The sequence below is a fragment of the Chironomus tepperi genome, unplaced genomic scaffold (assembly GCF_022539635.2).
Source record: "Chironomus tepperi strain 1889 unplaced genomic scaffold, CSIRO-AGI_Ctep_v1 contig_465, whole genome shotgun sequence".
In the NCBI taxonomy this organism is placed as follows: domain Eukaryota; kingdom Metazoa; phylum Arthropoda; class Insecta; order Diptera; family Chironomidae; genus Chironomus; species Chironomus tepperi.
In genome coordinates this window covers 528,020-546,912 of record NW_027226587.1, presented here as the reverse complement: position 1 = coordinate 546,912, position 18,893 = coordinate 528,020, and the positions used below count along the sequence as shown (strand labels likewise).

Below are 18,893 nucleotides of genomic sequence, written 5' to 3'. Positions count from 1 at the left end.
CGAGCTCTGGTTTGACTTATCCTTAGCTTGCGAATCTCTAACAGCACAGTGCAGTCACTAGTTTGCCGGTACGTTACAGCGCGTATGGCAAGACATGATAATACCCTGACAACAATTTGCAAGTAGTTTCTGGCTATTTTTGTTGTCCACTCAATGGTTGTTCGAAAACGATCTAGCTATATTATACATCATTTAAACGTCACTTATAAACCACCCCCAACACGATATTTACGTTAATTAAAATCATATAAAGTAAATTAAAATACAATAAACAACAACAATTTGCAATTTCACTGCAAATTCAATTTAAATATTCAAATGAGTTTCAAATTGAATTCGGAGCGAACAATTTAATGGGATATTGAGCAGCATGTTTGAGAAAAAGAACTCTATAAAGATAATGGAAAATAGAAGATGTTCACTTCCATTTCAATTGCTTTCCAAAGTTTCATTTCCCAAACCAGTAAATAAATAAATAAATAAATAAATTACTATAGTAAATTTTCTCATCGACTATATTTTAATTAAAAATTAGGTAAATAAATAAATAAATCATTTTTGACTATGGAAAATTGTTTCTCTTCCTCGCTCTAAATGAACAGGAATTTTGCATGCTTAAGCAAGCTTTACTTCCAAGTTATATTAAATGCAATTTTTACTTTATAAATTTTTTTTTTTTCTTATTTTTAACGTTCAATATTTAATAAATTTTACATCCTCTTACATTGGTCCAATTATGAAGACGAGATTATTCATCTCTTGGTATTCTCTCATGACTTGTGACCAGAATTGACCCGAGCAATAAAAAAATGAGGATTATTTTGGTGGGTAATCATTTGGGGCTAATTTACTTAATGCAAATTATTTTGCATCCAATATTAAGTCTAAGAGAAATCACCGTGGAGACCTAAAGGCTAATTGTGCGTTTATTCTCTAATCTCCAATCACGTTTGGTACGGTTTTGAGTCAGTGGTGGGCAACCTACGTTCTGTGGCACTTTAGCATTCCGCTTTAAATGTTTGGAAATGGCTTGAACAATTTGCTAGTCATGGCTACTCATCAAGGTGGCCCACAAAGAACCAAAGGTTGTCCACCCCTGGCTCAAACCATTTCGATTTAAAACTCTGCTACGGACTGACATCGTTTCTGATTAAAATTAGCACTTTCAGTTGGAAAAAGAAATGCAAAATCATTGAATTTAATTTAATTGACCTCAAACTTTGAAGACATCGAAGTCAAAGTGTGCCTTAGCATGAACAGTGACATTAACTTGGTCTTCTTCATTAACTCAATTAATAGTAGAAACTTTTTTTATACAAAAGATAATGAAAATCTTATTATACACAACTGACGATAAGGTCCGATTAATTTTCTAAGAAGTATCAAGGCTTTACGCTCGAAAAGTTAATAATTGGATTGTGTCGGTTTGGAATTTATTAGTTTTTATGAAAAAGACTTTCAAAGGCTTAAATAATTTAGATGAAAAGCTATCAAAGTGGAAAAATCTTTCGAAAGAAATTAATATTGAATTTTTTGAATTATTCTTCTTAATAAGTAGTTTGTGGATAGCAGGGCTGGAGGTTGACTTAAATTTAGACATATCGAGTCTACTCTGAGCTCTGAAGAATGTGGTTTCCAGAAGTCTCGGTTATGACGAATTTTTGAGAACGAAACCGTAACCAATCGTAACCAAAGTCGTAACTAATCGGAACCAAATCGGAACCATGACCGGAACTAGATCGGAACCAAGACCGGAACCAGATCGGAACCAAGATCGGAACCGAGACCGAGACCAATATTGAAACCAAGACTACAAGGGATATCATTTGGTCGAAGTCTATGTCAACCTCGAGACCGGAACCGGAAAGTTGATCATGTCGTACTCATGAGAATGCATCATTTCAGTTCGGAAAGTGACCAAAAATTACCAATTAGCCAAACATGCTTAATCATCACCACTCCCTTGACATAAATACAGTTCAAAAATCTTAAAGCTATTTTTTTCAAATGAAAGTCATCATCAATAGTTTAATTCGCACACTTCTGAGAATTTCAAGGAGCATTGAACAGGATATCATGCCATTGAATGTGTCAATGTAAACAGTATAAGCTACATGTTGTTGACAGGATAATTATTTTTAGCCCTAAACAGTATTATTTTTGATTAAACTCTCACGCACTGCTTCCTTCAATTGTTCAATGAAGAGTAATGACTTTCCTTTGTCACTTATGTTGCCCCGACACATCATTAAATTAATATTGTGAATTAATTTAGAGACAATTAAGTTTTTAGTCTTTAAAATTATTGAGAATTTATAAACATTTAAGGAAATTGAAGCTGCACAGTTGAATGATTTTGGCATATTTAGGTCATGCATGTTTGTGATTGTAACTTTAAGACTCGAATCAAATCTTATGGAATAAATTTATTTGTTTTTAAAATAAATCTTAGTTATTGTCATGAAATTGGCATGATTAAGGGTCAATAACCTATATTTAACAGACAATGAGCCTTAACAGGCAAAGAGTCCAATTTTAGGCACCGTAGCAGTATTTTATGGACCATAAAAGCTTGCTCTTTGCCTGTTAGAGGAGTATAGTCACCTAAATGAGTGGGCTCATGGATATACTTAATTAATATAATGAAAATGCTCAATTTTATGATCATACTCATCAGAATGCTCAATTTGGTGACCATACTCATCAGCATGGTCCTTGCCGGTTCTGGTCTTTTACTTCTTAGACATTAAATTGAGGTTATGTCACATTCTAAAATTATTTTATTGCTCGGGATCTCATTTTTATATGATATTTACTGACTATCTGACTCTGTCCAGCAGCACAATTATAATAATGATAATGATGCTGTACACAAAAGCTTATGTAGATACATTTATTGATTATTTGGACGGTAAAATATTCCAAAATAAATAAATTTTGACGATGACTTTGTAACTCAATTAAGTATCAAGCTCCTACACGGAGAGTTTTCGTGCTTGTACTAATTTATTGATGTCATTATATGTGTTTATCATAGCTGGTCCACTCATATCATTAAATGTCAAGCACTCTTTGTAGGCAATTTCGCCTGAAAGTAATGTAATTATGTGAGTAAATAAAAAATTGAATTAAATAGTAATTAGAAAATTAAGAAAGAAAGTACGTACAATCCATTCCATCTTGACCATCCTTTGCTGCACGCATGTATCGAAAGAAGCGCAAAATATCTGGGTTATCGGATGTAGGCTTTCGAAGTTCATTCAATTCACTGTAAAATAAACAAGATGGATATAAATAACAACTCGTTTCATTCGAAATTGGAAGTGAAAATATCAGCAACTTTGTAAAAAAAAAGTGAGACTGTCACAAATTAAAATAGTTAATTTTTACTATTTTCTCCATCGTCATGCTGATAACATGACGCATAATTTACTCACCGACTTAGCTGTGCTGACACTAAATTACTATACGGTGCATATTTTGCCGGATTTGAGTACATTAAGCATACTAATTTCGAGCGACATTTCTCATCACTCATGGCGCCAAGGCCCAACTGTTGAAAGATTGTGTCGAGTCTAGATAATAATGGACTATAAAATGGATCATAATTCATAAGTAAATGTGATGATGATGGAATGTCATGGAAAATTTTAAAATCATCTTTTTTTGATGAAAATCCACTCGTTTTCATTTTTTCGACCATTTCGACCTTGTCGAGTCCGAGACGTGTAATTGCATTATTTGCTTGTGCTGATTCATACATTTGTGATGCAAAATTATTCTTCATATCTGTTTGGCATGAAAAGAAATTGTAGAAAAAGTCAATTCATTATATTTTATTATAAGAAAGTAGGAGAACGGATTGATTGATTTTTTTCAGCTTAAATTTCGCTGCTTCTTATTTTTCGCGGTATAACTGAAAGTTGTTAAATCGCAAGCAAAAAACCTTCTATTTCATCTTTGACTTATTTATAAGGTAAACACACTCAATTTCACAAAGTGGAAAAAACCACAAGCATATTATAGTCATCATCATCATCATTCATTTATTCAATTTGTGTGTCGCGGATGAATAAATTGAAAAAAAATAGAAGATGAAATAGAAATGACGAGTTTTACTTTCACTGCTGCTCACCTGGTATAGCGTATTGATAAACAGAGTTTAATGTCCCTTCTGGATCGTTATCGAGATTTCCGGAATTATCTTTAAACTCTAAGTCATCGACCTGCTCAACATGTGCATTAGTGTTTGGCGCTGAAAATTGGGCAATTGTTCCGGATAATGACGGCAGTCCTTTAGCTGCAATCTTTCCTACTGATCCAATAATGCTTGGTAAGAAGAGGACGAGTAAGGCTGTTTTAACGACTTGGAATCCGATGAATAATGGCCACATGAATTTCTTCAAACCTGGAATGAGATTTTTGGCTGTTAATATCCTATCGTTATTTATGTACATCAAGAGCGTATCTCGATGTTTTCAGGTCCGTTATGACAATATTCCATTTTGATTGTATAGCATACTGATTGTAGACAATCTTAACCGAATTTCTCGCGCTACACTTCAATTTCCTGACCCGGTCCTTAATCTAACGTTGCTCAGAGGCCTCATAAGACACTCATGTATATGCTCCCGTTCCTTTTTTACCTGCTTATCTTCAAATTCCTGACCCATTCTTTAATCCAATTTTAACAAGCGTACAGAAAGTTCTCAAAAACTTTCTCATCTTAAATATGCTCTGCTCTTGAGAGCTTGCACTTTGCCTGCCAGGGAATACTGCCCAGAAGCTCAACCATGGGTTGATCTCGTACACTAAGCAGACTAAACTTCCGTTAAAGGACAAATTTGGAATTTGGATGGATTTGAACCCCATAAAAATCCATGTAGCATCCAGCTAACTGCCATGAAAAACTTGTGCGGATCGGGTAAGAAGCTTAGTGCCTTCTTCATTTATGTCGCTTGGGTAATCGACCCCATCTTATATAACTCCCAAAAATAAGAAATTCTTATTTAAACTCAATTCAAAGACTATCCAATAAAAGCATGTAAAACATAATTTCACATTATTCCTATTGAACAGCACGAAGGATAAAATAGAGATAAAAGTTTGATTTAAAGAAAGGCACAAAAGCACGTTTATTTCGCTTTATTTTTTTGGGTCTCTTTTTTTTGTATATCATTTCTTATTCATTTCCTATTGTTTATTTACTTCTTTCTATTGTGGCAATAAAACTTTTCCATTTTATTTGTGTGTAAACAACCAGTTTGAGTGGATGGAAGTCATTAATAGTCAAAATTTAACAAAATTTAAAGGCCGGTCGCATCAATTGAATTTAATAAATCCGGAATTATAGATTCAGTCATTAACATTTTGGTGCAGTGGTGGGCAAATTTTTCGTGGAACAAGGCACGCCTTGATTTTAAGGTTTCCTGGAGTGTCAGTCTCGACAAATCCTCGAGACCGAGATTGAAATAACCCGGGAAGTTTCGGTCTTGGCATCGGCAACCTTTACTTGGAGGTAAGCCACGACAAAAACCGCTCTTTAGTGTGTCGCGGCACACAGGTTGCCCACCACTGCCTCAATAAAATCATATGTAAATCGATTTTTGGGTAGAAATTTCCTATGAAATGAATACTGCATAAAATGATGTCAGAACATTACAGTTTTGGGAATGAATTCATTCAATTTATTTTGCATGCCTCGCATAAAAGTTTTTCAAAACATTAAAGTTAATGGACGAGATCTCCATATCCATTATTTTGCTTACTCATTGATAATCTAATTCACATCCAAAATTCTAAATAAAAATGCAAAAAATTCTCACGCAAAGCTACATTTACGAAAGATTTAACGCCTTCCAAAATCGTTCCATGTGCTCATAAAACAGCAAATAGATTTATGGACCACAATAAGCACCCCAAAAAATGTTCCTTACCTTTGAAAAAGAATAGACGTCCGGTTTCGGTCGTTGCACGTGCCAAATTAACTGTCAAGACATGATTATTTGTGAATTGTTGAATTTTAGATATTAAACTCGTGTCAGCTGCCCTTCTTTCAGTCTCATCTGACGTGTTTATTTTCTTTTGTATAGCAATTCCAGGTAAAAGATTTATTGTGTCTCGTTTGAGGATATCATCGACATATTCAGATAACACATTACTGAATTCCTTCATGTCACTCACATAATGTTGTGAATTTTTAATGTCAGTCGTTGAGTATTTACTCTGATTTTTATTCACTGATATATTATTTACATAGCTATTTTCAACAGATTGTTCACAATATCCGAGAGCTATTAGTGGAAGCAGGAGTATCACGATTTTAATACAATATAGATTCATTCTTCCTTCTTTTGTTTGTTTACAGGAAATGAAATTTGTTGTCAACTAATATTGATGAACAGAAGCTTTTCCTTGTTATTGCTGTTATATTAATTATGTGGGTTGTAAATCTACAGCTTTCTTAATTGCTTTATTGTTCGATGTACTATATCCTAATAGTATATTGTGTCTATGTATGGAACTATTCAATGTGAAGTTTCTAGGTTATAGATTGTAATGTTATATAACAAAAGAATACTTTGTGGATGAATCATGCAGACTTTCTTAACATTTATCATTTCATCTCTCAAATTCCTTTTTTAAATGGCTTATTGCTCTATACTCTACAGCATGCGTTTCACTGTGATTTCCCTTTCACATTCTGTGTTGAAAGTAGTCTGAAAATAGATAAAAAATTAAAATTATCATTTTTGGAAATTATATTGTAGCATGTAGCATAGCAAATGGACGTTAACATGAAAATTATAATGTAAGTAGCCGGAGATAGAAAATTCACTTAATATTTTTTTTTTTCAAATGACACTAATGAATGACAATTTCTATCTACAGTATCGACACGTTCAGCATCGCATTAAGATAACGTTAAACACGCAAGTCATTGTACTGTGTGGATAGTTTATTTATTTTTGTTGCTGCTGATATAATGAGCATAAACAGCAGTTTATTCATTTTTCCCATGACCTTGACTCAATGTTGTGTCTTTAAAGACAGAATAAGATAAATTTATTTTCGACGCAGATCCTGTTATGAATTGTATTATTGACAGGAGCTTTTAATGGAATCACAGAGGAGTAATTTGTTAGCACATGTCATGGATATTGACATTCCTTCATACAAATTTGAAGAAAGTTTTTATCAAAATGGAAATAAAGCTACACACGTTTTCTTTACAAAATTTCTTTGTAGCATAAAGTCACTAGAGATGTTTTTCGATACGTCTGACGTACATATAAGGGATAAAATACACATTAATAGGTGAAAAGGACGTAGCACACGAAAGTTGGTAAGGAATTTTATATCCCGAGCGACACTAATGAAGAAGAGTCTGCCATGAAGCTTTTAAAGCTCTGTTAAAGCTCTATTATTGACATCAAATAGAAGCCGGCTACGTGTGGCTTCAGAATAGCTGTCAAATACTACACTGAGACACACTAGGTTACACTGAAGCACCGTGAAGCATCCTGAAGCATCCTGAGGCACCCTGAGGCACTCTGCGGCACCCTGAGCTACACTTAGGCACATTGAGACACAAAAAACCACAGTGAGCCACATTGAGCCACACTAAGCCAGACTCAATCACAATAGGTCACACAGCGCAACAATGAGGCACATTGAACCACACTGAATCCCACTGAGCCCCACTCAACCACTCAAAAGCCTTTAAAAGCTCCCTAGCTGATTCTTCTTCATTTATGCCTCTCGGGATATGAAACAAGTGATTGAAATTTGAACATAAAATCAACTGAATCTATTAGATGCATGATTGAATTCTATGAAGTGCTTCTTCAAATTGATCAATAATATTCACATTATTCTGTGCACAGCAGACAGGTTCAAAGGTAAATCTATCAAACAATCATTTTCATTCCATGCCTTCTTATTTTATCAATTAACAATTTAATAGATTACGATATGCATTATCATCTTGAGGTTGCAAATTATTCCATAAAGTGGATGTTAAATTGTATGCAAACATGTAACTGTAGAGCTGCATTCTTGATCTCAAAAGAAATTGTTGACATAAAGTATTTATCTAAAGGTATTGAATATTGGGATGAATCACTAATGACACACTCTTTTTCATTTTTATTGGACATTTATGTCATAACTGAACATCCAGAACAGTGAATTTGAAAGAAATTTAGTTGCAAGAAGCAGAGCAAGAAGTAAATTAAGAATGAGTGAAGGACGTTGTGAAGGACACTGCAAAGGATGATGTGAAGGACGATTCCGAGTGACAAATGACTATTATCCATTATTCTTGGTTTATTTTTGTCATAGTTTCGGAATGAACACTTGAAGCTAGCGTCTGATAAATAACTAGACTTATGGTCAATTAATGTCAAGTGTTCATTCGTGCGTGCTTTGCAATTAAAAGGTTCTAAAAACAGCTTTTATGGTCATTATGACTGTTTGGCATTAAAATGATGATGTAACGCGTTCCGGCGACTATGGTGTGAAGTTCTGGATCAAAAATCATACTCAGTCTTGAAATATACAATCCCTGTTCATGTTAGCAGCCATTTGGACAATAAAAATGATATGCTGACCGGGTATCTACAATATAACTGCATAGTAGGCAGATTGTATTCACCAAAGGACAACCCCAACTTATTTTTCAGTTACTTGGCTGACAAAATTCAATTATTTTATGCTGCGTTAAGGTAAGAAGGCGTTGAAAATTTTCCGGAATCAGTCAAAATTCAGCTTCAAGCACGTTTCGATAAAAGTTCTTCTTACTTCCAATTAATAATACACAATTAATAGGCCTTGAGTATTGAAGTTATAAATAAATTTTAATTATTAAAGTCATTTGTTAATTTAATGTTATTGAAGTGATGAATTTTGGAAATTATTAAAGCTGGTTCCCGAGTGAAATTAATGATAAAGGTTTTAAAATGGAGCTTTTAAGCAGAGTTTGAAGTCGAGATGGATTTTGAGTGGAATAGTTGACTCAAGACGACTCGGCTTCATATGAAATTCGAGCCTACTTCAAGTTATGTTTTTAAGGCTACGCCAAAGCTCTATAGTTTGCACTAAATGAAAATTGCCATTGTGTGGCATATACGTGACTGCTTAGTCGGTGGCAAAAGCTTCTTCATTTGTGTCACTTGGGGTTCCAAGTCAGCATCTATCTCAAACTTTGAACCGAATATCACAACGTGCTCTCTAAGTGAACACAGAGTCACTGTATTAACAGTAAGACGCACAGCTACCTTAAAAGACTATCGAGGCTGCCGATTTTGACACATATTGAGGAATAAAAATTCAACTTGTTGCTCGGATGATTTGCAGAAAAATTCCTTAAAATTCTGTCAATAACAGAAAATTCAAGGACAAATAAACTCAATATTCAGATATATCGATTAAATTTGTTTATTGCAAAAATCAGTCATTGATCTTAAAGCAGTTTTTCTTCAAAAATTTTCTGTAACTCAATACCATAATTTACTTATTAATTTACAATCTTCATAAAAAACTTCAAAGCTATGCATTCCATATATTCGATAAGTTGATAATAAGAAGTCAATGGAATGCTGTATACAAAGACGTAAAGCTGATTGATATATTATTTAGATTAAGTTGAAGAAACTTTAATTATCTCAAACCACATGCTGCTTAATCAAAATTGTTTTTAATAAATTAACTGTTCAATATCATGATTGTGATGAATATACGAGCATAATACAATAGATTGTAAATAAGGTTTATGGTAAGAAATATTTGAGAAATTGTTATGGAACGTCTTGAAAAAAATAGCACAATGATGCTGTAAATTTGTCGATCTATTAAGATGATGAGCGTGCAAATATTTGTCATAATTTATACCAAAAAATTTCATAAATTTATTCAATTTCATTGTTCGATCCATGAAGCTATAGCTTGTGAATACCATACAACATTGCATGATAGTGTCAAAAAATGTGGAATGATGTGAAATTTCATAAACATGACTGCACACAGTAAACAAAAATAAATTTCCATAAACAGCATGTTCTTGATGTATAAACATGCTTGAATCTTCAGGAACATTAAAAGACTGTCTTTTGTTTTCACAAACTTTTCAGTAAAAAAATAACAAACAAGCCACTCCACCGCAAACACGATACATCTGTTTATATGTATGTGTCTTTAAATACCTTTTTATTTGGAAAAAGCAGGAAGTGATTGTCATACAAGTCACTGCAATGTATCAGTCAAACTCTTCTGAAGTTATTTATATGGAAATAAATATTTATGTGCTTCATACTGGTGAGAAGCATACTTTTATGGAAATATGTTTTGGGTGTGTGAATTTGCTTCTTTTGAGTCAAAACAATGAAATATTTTATTTCACATCTGTGGACTTAAAGCTGTTTGTATCGATTAATGTTTTATTTTCTGATGTGAAAATATGTATGTCAGAACTTCAATTGGCGTCCGACAAGATACCATGAAAACTGTTCCCCCTAGATCCCCTCTTCATCTCTCGACTGCATCGACTGCCACGACTGCCTCGACTCCCTCGACTCCCTCGACTCCCTCGATTGCCTGGACACCCTCGACTCACTCGATTCCCTCGACTCCCTCGACTCCCTCGAATCCCTCGTCTTCCTTGACTCCTTCGTCTACCTCGACTCCTTCGTCTCCCTCGACTCCCTCGAATCCCTCAAATTCTCAACACATTGTCAGCACGGTGACATAATGGCTCTATAGCGACTTGGATCTACTCCGAAGAATTTCTTGTACTGCATTCATCCTGTGCGACTCCAGGCTTTCCTTTCTCGCTCATTCATGATTAGGCTGACAATTAATATGAAAACATGATAATCTCCTTAGCTTTAACATAGCTTTAATGACCAAAATTCACCAAATATTTCAACTTCAAACCCCTTCTCCATCATTAATGCAGTCCCGTTAGAGATACCGGAAAAAAATCCAACATCAACCATTCTCTAATTGCAAATCCAATTTCCTCTTAAAACAAATCCGGATCAATTTACCAAAATTGACAATTTAGCACCCGTGAGACTTCGCTCTTAATACAGATAAATGGCATAGCTGAGAAGCATCAACAACGGATGAAAAAAAAGTGCGAAAAGTATAATCAAGATTGAAAAAACAATAGCATGAAAGCAGCAGTACATCAAAACCGTTCAGTTTACACAAAAATGTACTTAAAAACTACTTCCGGACTGTGCTTGATAGCCTTTTTTATAGCACCCGTACGTAAACAATCTGATAAATTACAAATTTAAATAGCTCGCGATGCTCTAATAAAAGTAAACAAAAATTTCGTATTAAAAATGAATTGGCTAATTAAGTACGGCCATAAGCGAGATTAGATGAACAAGATAATTAATTAGGGAAATTATTCGATTCTATTGAAGTAATTATTGTGATGATAAAAGTTGAGTTCAGGGGTGGGTAACCTTTTGTATTTCTCGGGACACTTTAGTGATATACCTCGACCAAAACCATACAAAACATACGGTTCATGGCATTTTTTGCTACAATTTTTGCCGGTATAAAGTATGCCGCGGAACACAGATTGCCCACAACTGCTCAAAATCAAGGACATTTCAATTCATTGTGAAATTCTTGGTTTTTTATCACATCCCCCAAAGCTATTTTCATGTACAACATTAAATTATTTAGTGATAAAATATTTACTCAGCCACAGGCATTACTAATTCAATGTCGTGATAATTCCGTCAGTAAATATCTTCATAGTAATTTTCTAGAAAATTGCAACTTATAATAAAAAATTGATTTCTTAAAATTTATTAATCCATGAAACAAGTTGCCAAGTCTTATTAAATGATAATATGTGTAGCAAACTTTCTATCCACATACGCAAAAAGAAGAGAAAAAAAAAAGATATTAAGCACATTAGAAATGCTATGCGAAATCTTTTAAATTAGATTAAAGACAATAATCGACGGATTTTTGAAGAGAAGCAGTTACTGAAGTAACGTGAGTATGTTGTGTCACAAATAGATTGGTTTAAATTTCATCTGACTGTGTACCTGCGATCAAATAGCACTTTGTGAGTTCCTCACGAAAGAGAAAAATATTTAAAAAGTCTTAAAAAATACAAACGCGCGTGCTTTTTTATGAATATAAGAATTTTAATATATTTTGTGGGTTGTTCGGAAGTGATGGGTAGCTTGAAATCAACACTTATGCTCTTTAAAGTGTTATTTTGGATGTATCTAATTCAGAAGGTACAACAAGTTGAAAACGAGTTGAAAAGGTACAAAATATGACCTCTTGGTGCTGGTTTCTGGGTAAACACCTCCTTCTAGGTAGACATCTATACAATCTTCTGGTACTCTTACCTAATCCGAGTGTAAAATCACATTTTCCCTATACGTATACCTACTTTACACTTACACATGTTCTTATTTTAAAGTATACCATTGGGCAGTGCTGTCTAATTTTTTTTTGACCCATGGTACACCTTAGTAATAAGCTACAACTGATACTGCACAAGATATGCGATTAATGATATTCCTAATGACCTAATGAACCGCTACTTACAGTTAAGATAGCACTGCTCTAGGAAATCAGTCAACACTCTCTAACAGGCAAAGATCATGATTTTTTGAAACAGAATGACAACTACGGTACCTAAAAGCAGTCCCTTGCCTGTTAGGGAGCAGAGGTAGAAGTAAGGATAAAAGTATACCTAAAAACTAGCCTCAGGGTAACTTGAACCCGGAATTCACCAATTACGCGCCAGGGTTAAAGACATTCCGACCTATCATCAGATTATCCACAATTTCTACGTCGTGCGTCTTTCGGTTAACATGAAAGAATCTGAATCAAAACAGAAAGCAATTTCAGACACTTAATATTCATTATCATGGCCATCTCTAAAGATCATGCATCCACATTACCTCTAAAATATCATACATCATCAGTACATTTTCTCTCATTTCTCATAAATCGTGTGATGATACAATGAATGTACTCAAAGTATGCTAAATTGATCGTTTACATCCATATCTCATTAAATGTTTAAATTAGATTATCTCAAATGAAGAAATTGTAAAGCACATCAAGATGTACTTGCTTGCGTACATAAAATAACAAAATTATTCCAATAATAAAAATATTTACATTCTTTCCCTTTTTTATTTTGTTTCTAAGCTCATCATTTAATAACCGTGTTTTTGTTTGTTTGAAGTATATACGATAAAGCACATAAGAAGAAGACATAACAAAAAAAATAAAAAATTTGTTCCGTTATTTTTTGTACTTTTTTTTTGAAAATTAATATAACGCGTTAGTTAGCATTAACCGCTTTCTGATTTACTTGATTCGTAACAGTAGACTGGATGAGCTATTATGTATCAAATTTAACAAAATAAGAAGTAAAAATTGTCTTTAAGACTCGCTCGAGTATGTGAAATGTGATTAATTTGCATTATTGGATGATAATCTTCAACGCATGACAAATCATAAGTTATGCTTAAAAATTTGTAGATTTATGTGATTTATTATTCATAATTCATTAAGATCGTCGACTTAAAAATTTCGAATTAATTTGTTGTAATTTAAAGAAGTATATACAGAAGGCCAAGTGACGCTCCAGTCCTTAAGGTAACTACTTCAGACTTTGTGGATGGCATGAGATCGCTAGGAAGACCGAAGAATTCCTGGATTGCATGTGTTGAAAAGGACGCTAGAGTCCCTAATATCCTGAACTGGCGAAGGTTTCGAAGGATAGAGCAGTCGTCAGACATTCCCTACGCACGGCAACGGGCCCTCGTGCGCCCCAGTCAAGTAAGTAAATAAGTAAGTAATTTAAAAAACACAATATTGAACATTTGAATTGATAATAGACCTCATCTCCAAACATCTCACTCCATTAGCATCACAACAATGCAAACACAAAGTTTAAATTTAATGAATGGCCATTAAAGTTACATTAAAGGTAGCTTATAACTTTACGTTGTTAGCCATAACTACTGGCAATAAAACCAAAATAGAATAATGTATGGTTTTAAGTATACAAATTGAGAAAAGTGGTCGTGCCACAGCTATATGGGTTTGAAATGAAAAAGTGACGAGATGATCATATCATTCTACAATTGTTCTGGTGTCATAAAATAAACCAAATGACATGTTATCTTCATTTGGATGTCAAATGGAAATACGAGTTGAATTTTGTAGATTTTAAAGTGCTCAATTGGCACACATTTAATTGTTGTCTTATCTTCAGGCAATCATAGTTAACAGTGACTTAACAGTCACTTAGTAACTGCATGCAACACAATGTAAGGAAGTACATTAGTTTGTTTAACTCCTTTTAATGGTTATGATATTGACAGTTAAATGCATAATCTGGTTACAATGTCACCTAACAGCAGCAAAAATGCGGCAATGGTCTAGTGGTTAGAGAGTCGGAGTACCGTTCTAACGACCCGGATTCAATCCCAGGGAAAGTCTAGTAGGATTCGGATACTTTTTCGATGTACTGGTCACACCAGCTCGGTTTTGTGTGATTCGCGACACACAAATTATGGCTAGGTACGTTGTATTGTACCTTTGGACAAAACCTTTCATCACGACAAAAATCATCCATCTTAATGTTCATCACATTGAAATCAATATTCATTTATTAAAATCCATAATTAAGTTTGTATTAACCTGCGGCTAGGTAGGCTACAACTGGGGCTCTAGACAGTGCTCGAAGTCGACTCAAATCGACTCGAATGCACAAAAAATCTCAGTCCACTTCATGCTCTGGTTCTAGAGAAGAAAGTACAATTTCCCACAATAAAGCTCAAATAGGACTCAAACCCCACGCCCTTTTAACTACACGTCAGGTGCTCTTACCTACTAAGCTGCCAGAAGTTACTAGAAAATGAAGCTTAATGCTCACTTAAACCTTCTTCTTTGTACAACTCTCATTGCATACCTCAATACCAACATTGTATTGGATCAAAGCACAAGTTCCAACAATATATCCAAATCAAACATTCCTAATAGTTTTGTTGCTTACGAAAAGCAAATATTGTGTTGTTGCTCAATTCAAAAATCGATAAAAAAAATCTCTAAGCTACAAGGAATATCTACAACACACAATCTCAGAGATAAATGTCTGGGATAACAATACAGCATAAAATATTTCTCATAAATCTTGAACTGCTTTCATAAAAAGAAAAAAATTTCTCATAAAATACCAATTTCGATGTTTTTTTATATGAAGCATCAATTCATTGCAATTTGTGCATGAAGATGAGAATTTCACAATTTTGACAATTTGCTTCTCTAATTTTCCATATTTTCGAATGTGCATCAAGTGTTAAGATGTTATCGCTTATTTGTGAAATGTTGTGATTAACAACTCTCAATTTCGATATGTCTTGAAGCATTCATGAGCACATGGGTGGATAGATGTGAATATCTTTTTTATTAGAATTTAATTAGCGCGAATCACTTTTTTCTATCTGTTATTTTCACATATTTCACACATTAATAACGCAATCATCATCAAACAACTTTCCCAAAACAAAAAAAAAAAATAAAATGATATCCAAGAAATTGCCTTTCCTTCCATCATCGTCGACTCTTGTTCAACAGATATATTAAATGAAAAAAATAAATACAGACAACAGACCAACTGGTGACTACGTGTATATGGCAGTGCAAGTGAGAGAAGCGAAAACTTTTCTTTCTTTTTGACCTAAATAGATCGACTGCTTTTTTTTTCTTTTTATCAGTAAAACTGGTGGGCATTTAATACTTTATTTTATGGTATGAAATAGTGTAGAAAAGAAAAGTCATGCGTATTAGGGATTGTTTGCAGTTTGAATTAAACATTTGTCATTAAAAAAACGTGCACATTCTTATTATAAATACAGCTGAGTCATTTTACAGCTAACATATTGAATTTTTAATGCAATTTCCGGTTTTTGTTGCTTTTGAGTGGATATTTGAGATGAAATTTTTGTCGATTTAGGGGTCATTCACTTATGTTGTAGATTGAATATGTTGTAGATTGAAATATTTCAGATTTTTACCCCTTCTTGTCGTGAAGATTCAGATTATGTCATATGAAAATATTCTTTTTTGTGCCCGAGTGGAACAGCAGCCTCCACAGGCACACGGCGTATAATATGAGAAACATATCGCATCATGCCGGAATGAGTCAGGCACGATTCGATGAAATTCAGGTTCGTACTGGTCTGATGTAAGATTTTTGCATTTTCTACGCTGTGTGACTTCCAAAAATATATGTGCTAATGCATTGCTACCGTATTAACCGTGTTAACTGCATAACGTCGTCTGAGTGGACCGAAATACTTTATAACGGGAGTCTGATCGCTGACAAGTTCCCTTACAGACAATGAGCATACTCATTAAAACGAACTTGCACATGAGTATACTAAATCAATATAATTAAGCATACTCATGAGCATGCTCCTCGTGTCTGTTCGAGGTTGATGTCTTATTTTAACGTATTTTTTTTCACTCCCGTGAATTTTACGTTAAGTTGCCATGACGGCGACATGACGGCGACATGCCGGCTTGACAACAAAAAATGAGATTAATCGACACGGTACCGCTGAAGATGCCTAATAACTACTGATCCACTTCTGCTCTATTTACTTACAGTTTGGGAATAATAATTGACTGAGTAGCATGGACTACGATTGATCGATCGTATGCCTCGATTAGTTTAGATCAGTGCTAGGTAACTTGTGTACCTTGGCACTTCCGTATGCAGTTTCAGTCTAGGATTATCACCAAGGTATGTCCCAAAAAATAGAAGATTGTCCACCACTGGTTTAGATATTAACTTGGCATATCAATGCAATTGCCTACCATAAATGTCTAGTTTATAAAAAGACATGTTGCCAAATAGTTGGACCCTGGTCAACTCGGGCTAAATTTTGTGACATCATAAGTTAATTTTAAATTATAACGGTCATACTTAGGTATTTCAGAAAAATTCCAGACTAATTTTAACAGTTGTTTTAAAAATTGGCATTCCACTCATTGATGTGTGCTGCTGATTATCTCTTCACTTTCTACATGTTTTCTTAAAACACAGAAAAATTAAATAAGTCAGTTTTTAAGTGAACTGGTCGAGTATGTCGTTGAATTTGCCTGTCTTGACTCATAATCACACAGTCACTGCTGAATGGTAAAGAGAAAATTGAATTTATTTTCGGCATGTTTTCTCAAACATGTGTATTAAGGCACAATTTAGGTGAATGTTAAGCAACAAATGACCGCTATGAAGGCTCAATAATAAAACAATACACATCAATGATCATGCATGCTGCATGTATGCCAGCACAAAAAATATATAGGATGCTCATTATTGCTGATTATGGTCGAAAAAAGAATCGTCCGAATGTAGGTAAAGCTCTTAAGAAATGGAATGCTGTAAATATTAATGAAGGAAGTTGTTGTTGTTGTCTTATTCATCATATAGTTTTCACTTGCTGGATATTTATGTGATTTCTCATCAGTTTTAACAATTTTTAACGATCTCGCGAAATATCTCCATTTCGGTATTAATTTCCTTGATTGCTATCACTGTCCATTCTTTCACATTCCCACATTATTAGTTCCGCGTCACATTTTGACTTACCTTGTTAATTAAATTAACTTTACTGTCACTGTTTATTTGTTAAGACGTTTTCAACATTCCATAAAAGAAGCACAAATTGAATTTTCGGTACAAATCCAATAGACACCTGCACGCGACACTTGATTAGATTTCCCAAGAGTCTCTTATCTTCCTTAATAATATTGGAATCAAATTCAAGGTCTTTTATTTACCCAAAAATAAAAAAAAAATCGTATTGATAAATATGAAAATAATTGCACAGCACGCGTATAGACTTCTGCGTTGTTCAAAACTTAAAACTTTTTTGCCGAGCATGTAGGCACACTCGATAGGTTTTTTTTTTTTGTATTTCTTCTCTTTCTCTTTCTGACTTTTTCTTTCTTCGTGGTCGTTTTCAACTCAAGTGAAGGAGGATAAGAAAGAAATGCAAAGAAATTTAATAAAAAAAGCAATATTGAAAGTCACCGTGCTATTGATTGAAGGGAATTAGGCGCATTTTTGTCTAGTAATGAGAAATTGATACACAAATAACTTTTGGATGCAAATTTCTAAAGCCATGGATTTTATTTCAAATCAATTTTGAATCATCTGATATTTAAGATGAGTGATCTGCAGATTAGCCTGCAAAGTGGCCCCCAGTGGAGCATTTGGTTTATCAAGCTATATATTGAGAATTTAAGGCTTCTGTTCCCAAGTGGTTAGGCATTAGATAGGAAAAATGAAAAAAGATGGTGTGCTTACGGGATCTTGTTTTTTGGTCTGGAGTAACTTGCAATGTACTGGATCAGGTCGGGTAAATAACTTGGATCTTACTGGATCTTGTTTTTTGGATCAGAGAAGTAATTTAGGCCTTACTGGATCTTGATTTTTTTGGTCGGGAAAGTGACTTGAAATTTACTGGATCAGGTCAGATAAGTAATTTTAAAGTGACTCGGAACTTACTGGATCTTGTTTTCAGGTCTTGAAAGTAATTTTCAACTTACTGAATCTTGTTTACATGTCAGAAAAAACATTAGGAACACTGGATCTGGTTTTCAGATGGGAAAAGTAACTTAAACCAAGCTGGATCTTGGTTTTAAATTAGAAAAGTTTAAAACCTGATATAGACTTGCAATTTACAAATCTCCCACCTAACCAGCCGATCAAAATGAAATTATCACCACAAATTTCCTTTAAAAATGCGTGAAAAAAAAAGTTTTATTTTATTTTCATTTGAAACTAACACACTAACCTTGAAAAATGAAAAGAAGAAAGAGTT

The 18,893-nt window shown here is 33.9% G+C and overlaps 1 protein-coding gene across 1 annotated transcript; it reads right to left on the bottom strand.

The window, feature by feature from the left end:
- Positions 1–1,866: 1,866 nt before the first annotated feature.
- Positions 1,867–17,905, bottom strand: Osi24 (Protein). Its single transcript, XM_070651660.1, has 6 exons — positions 17,657–17,905; positions 5,937–6,719; positions 4,136–4,408; positions 3,438–3,789; positions 3,168–3,268; positions 1,867–3,088 (listed from the first exon to the last, which is right to left on the bottom strand). Exons 2-6 carry the CDS (start codon positions 6,340–6,342, stop codon positions 2,976–2,978), a joined length of 1,245 nt encoding a protein of 414 aa, XP_070507761.1. The 5' UTR covers positions 6,343–6,719; positions 17,657–17,905; the 3' UTR covers positions 1,867–2,975.
- Positions 17,906–18,893: the final 988 nt, after the last annotated feature.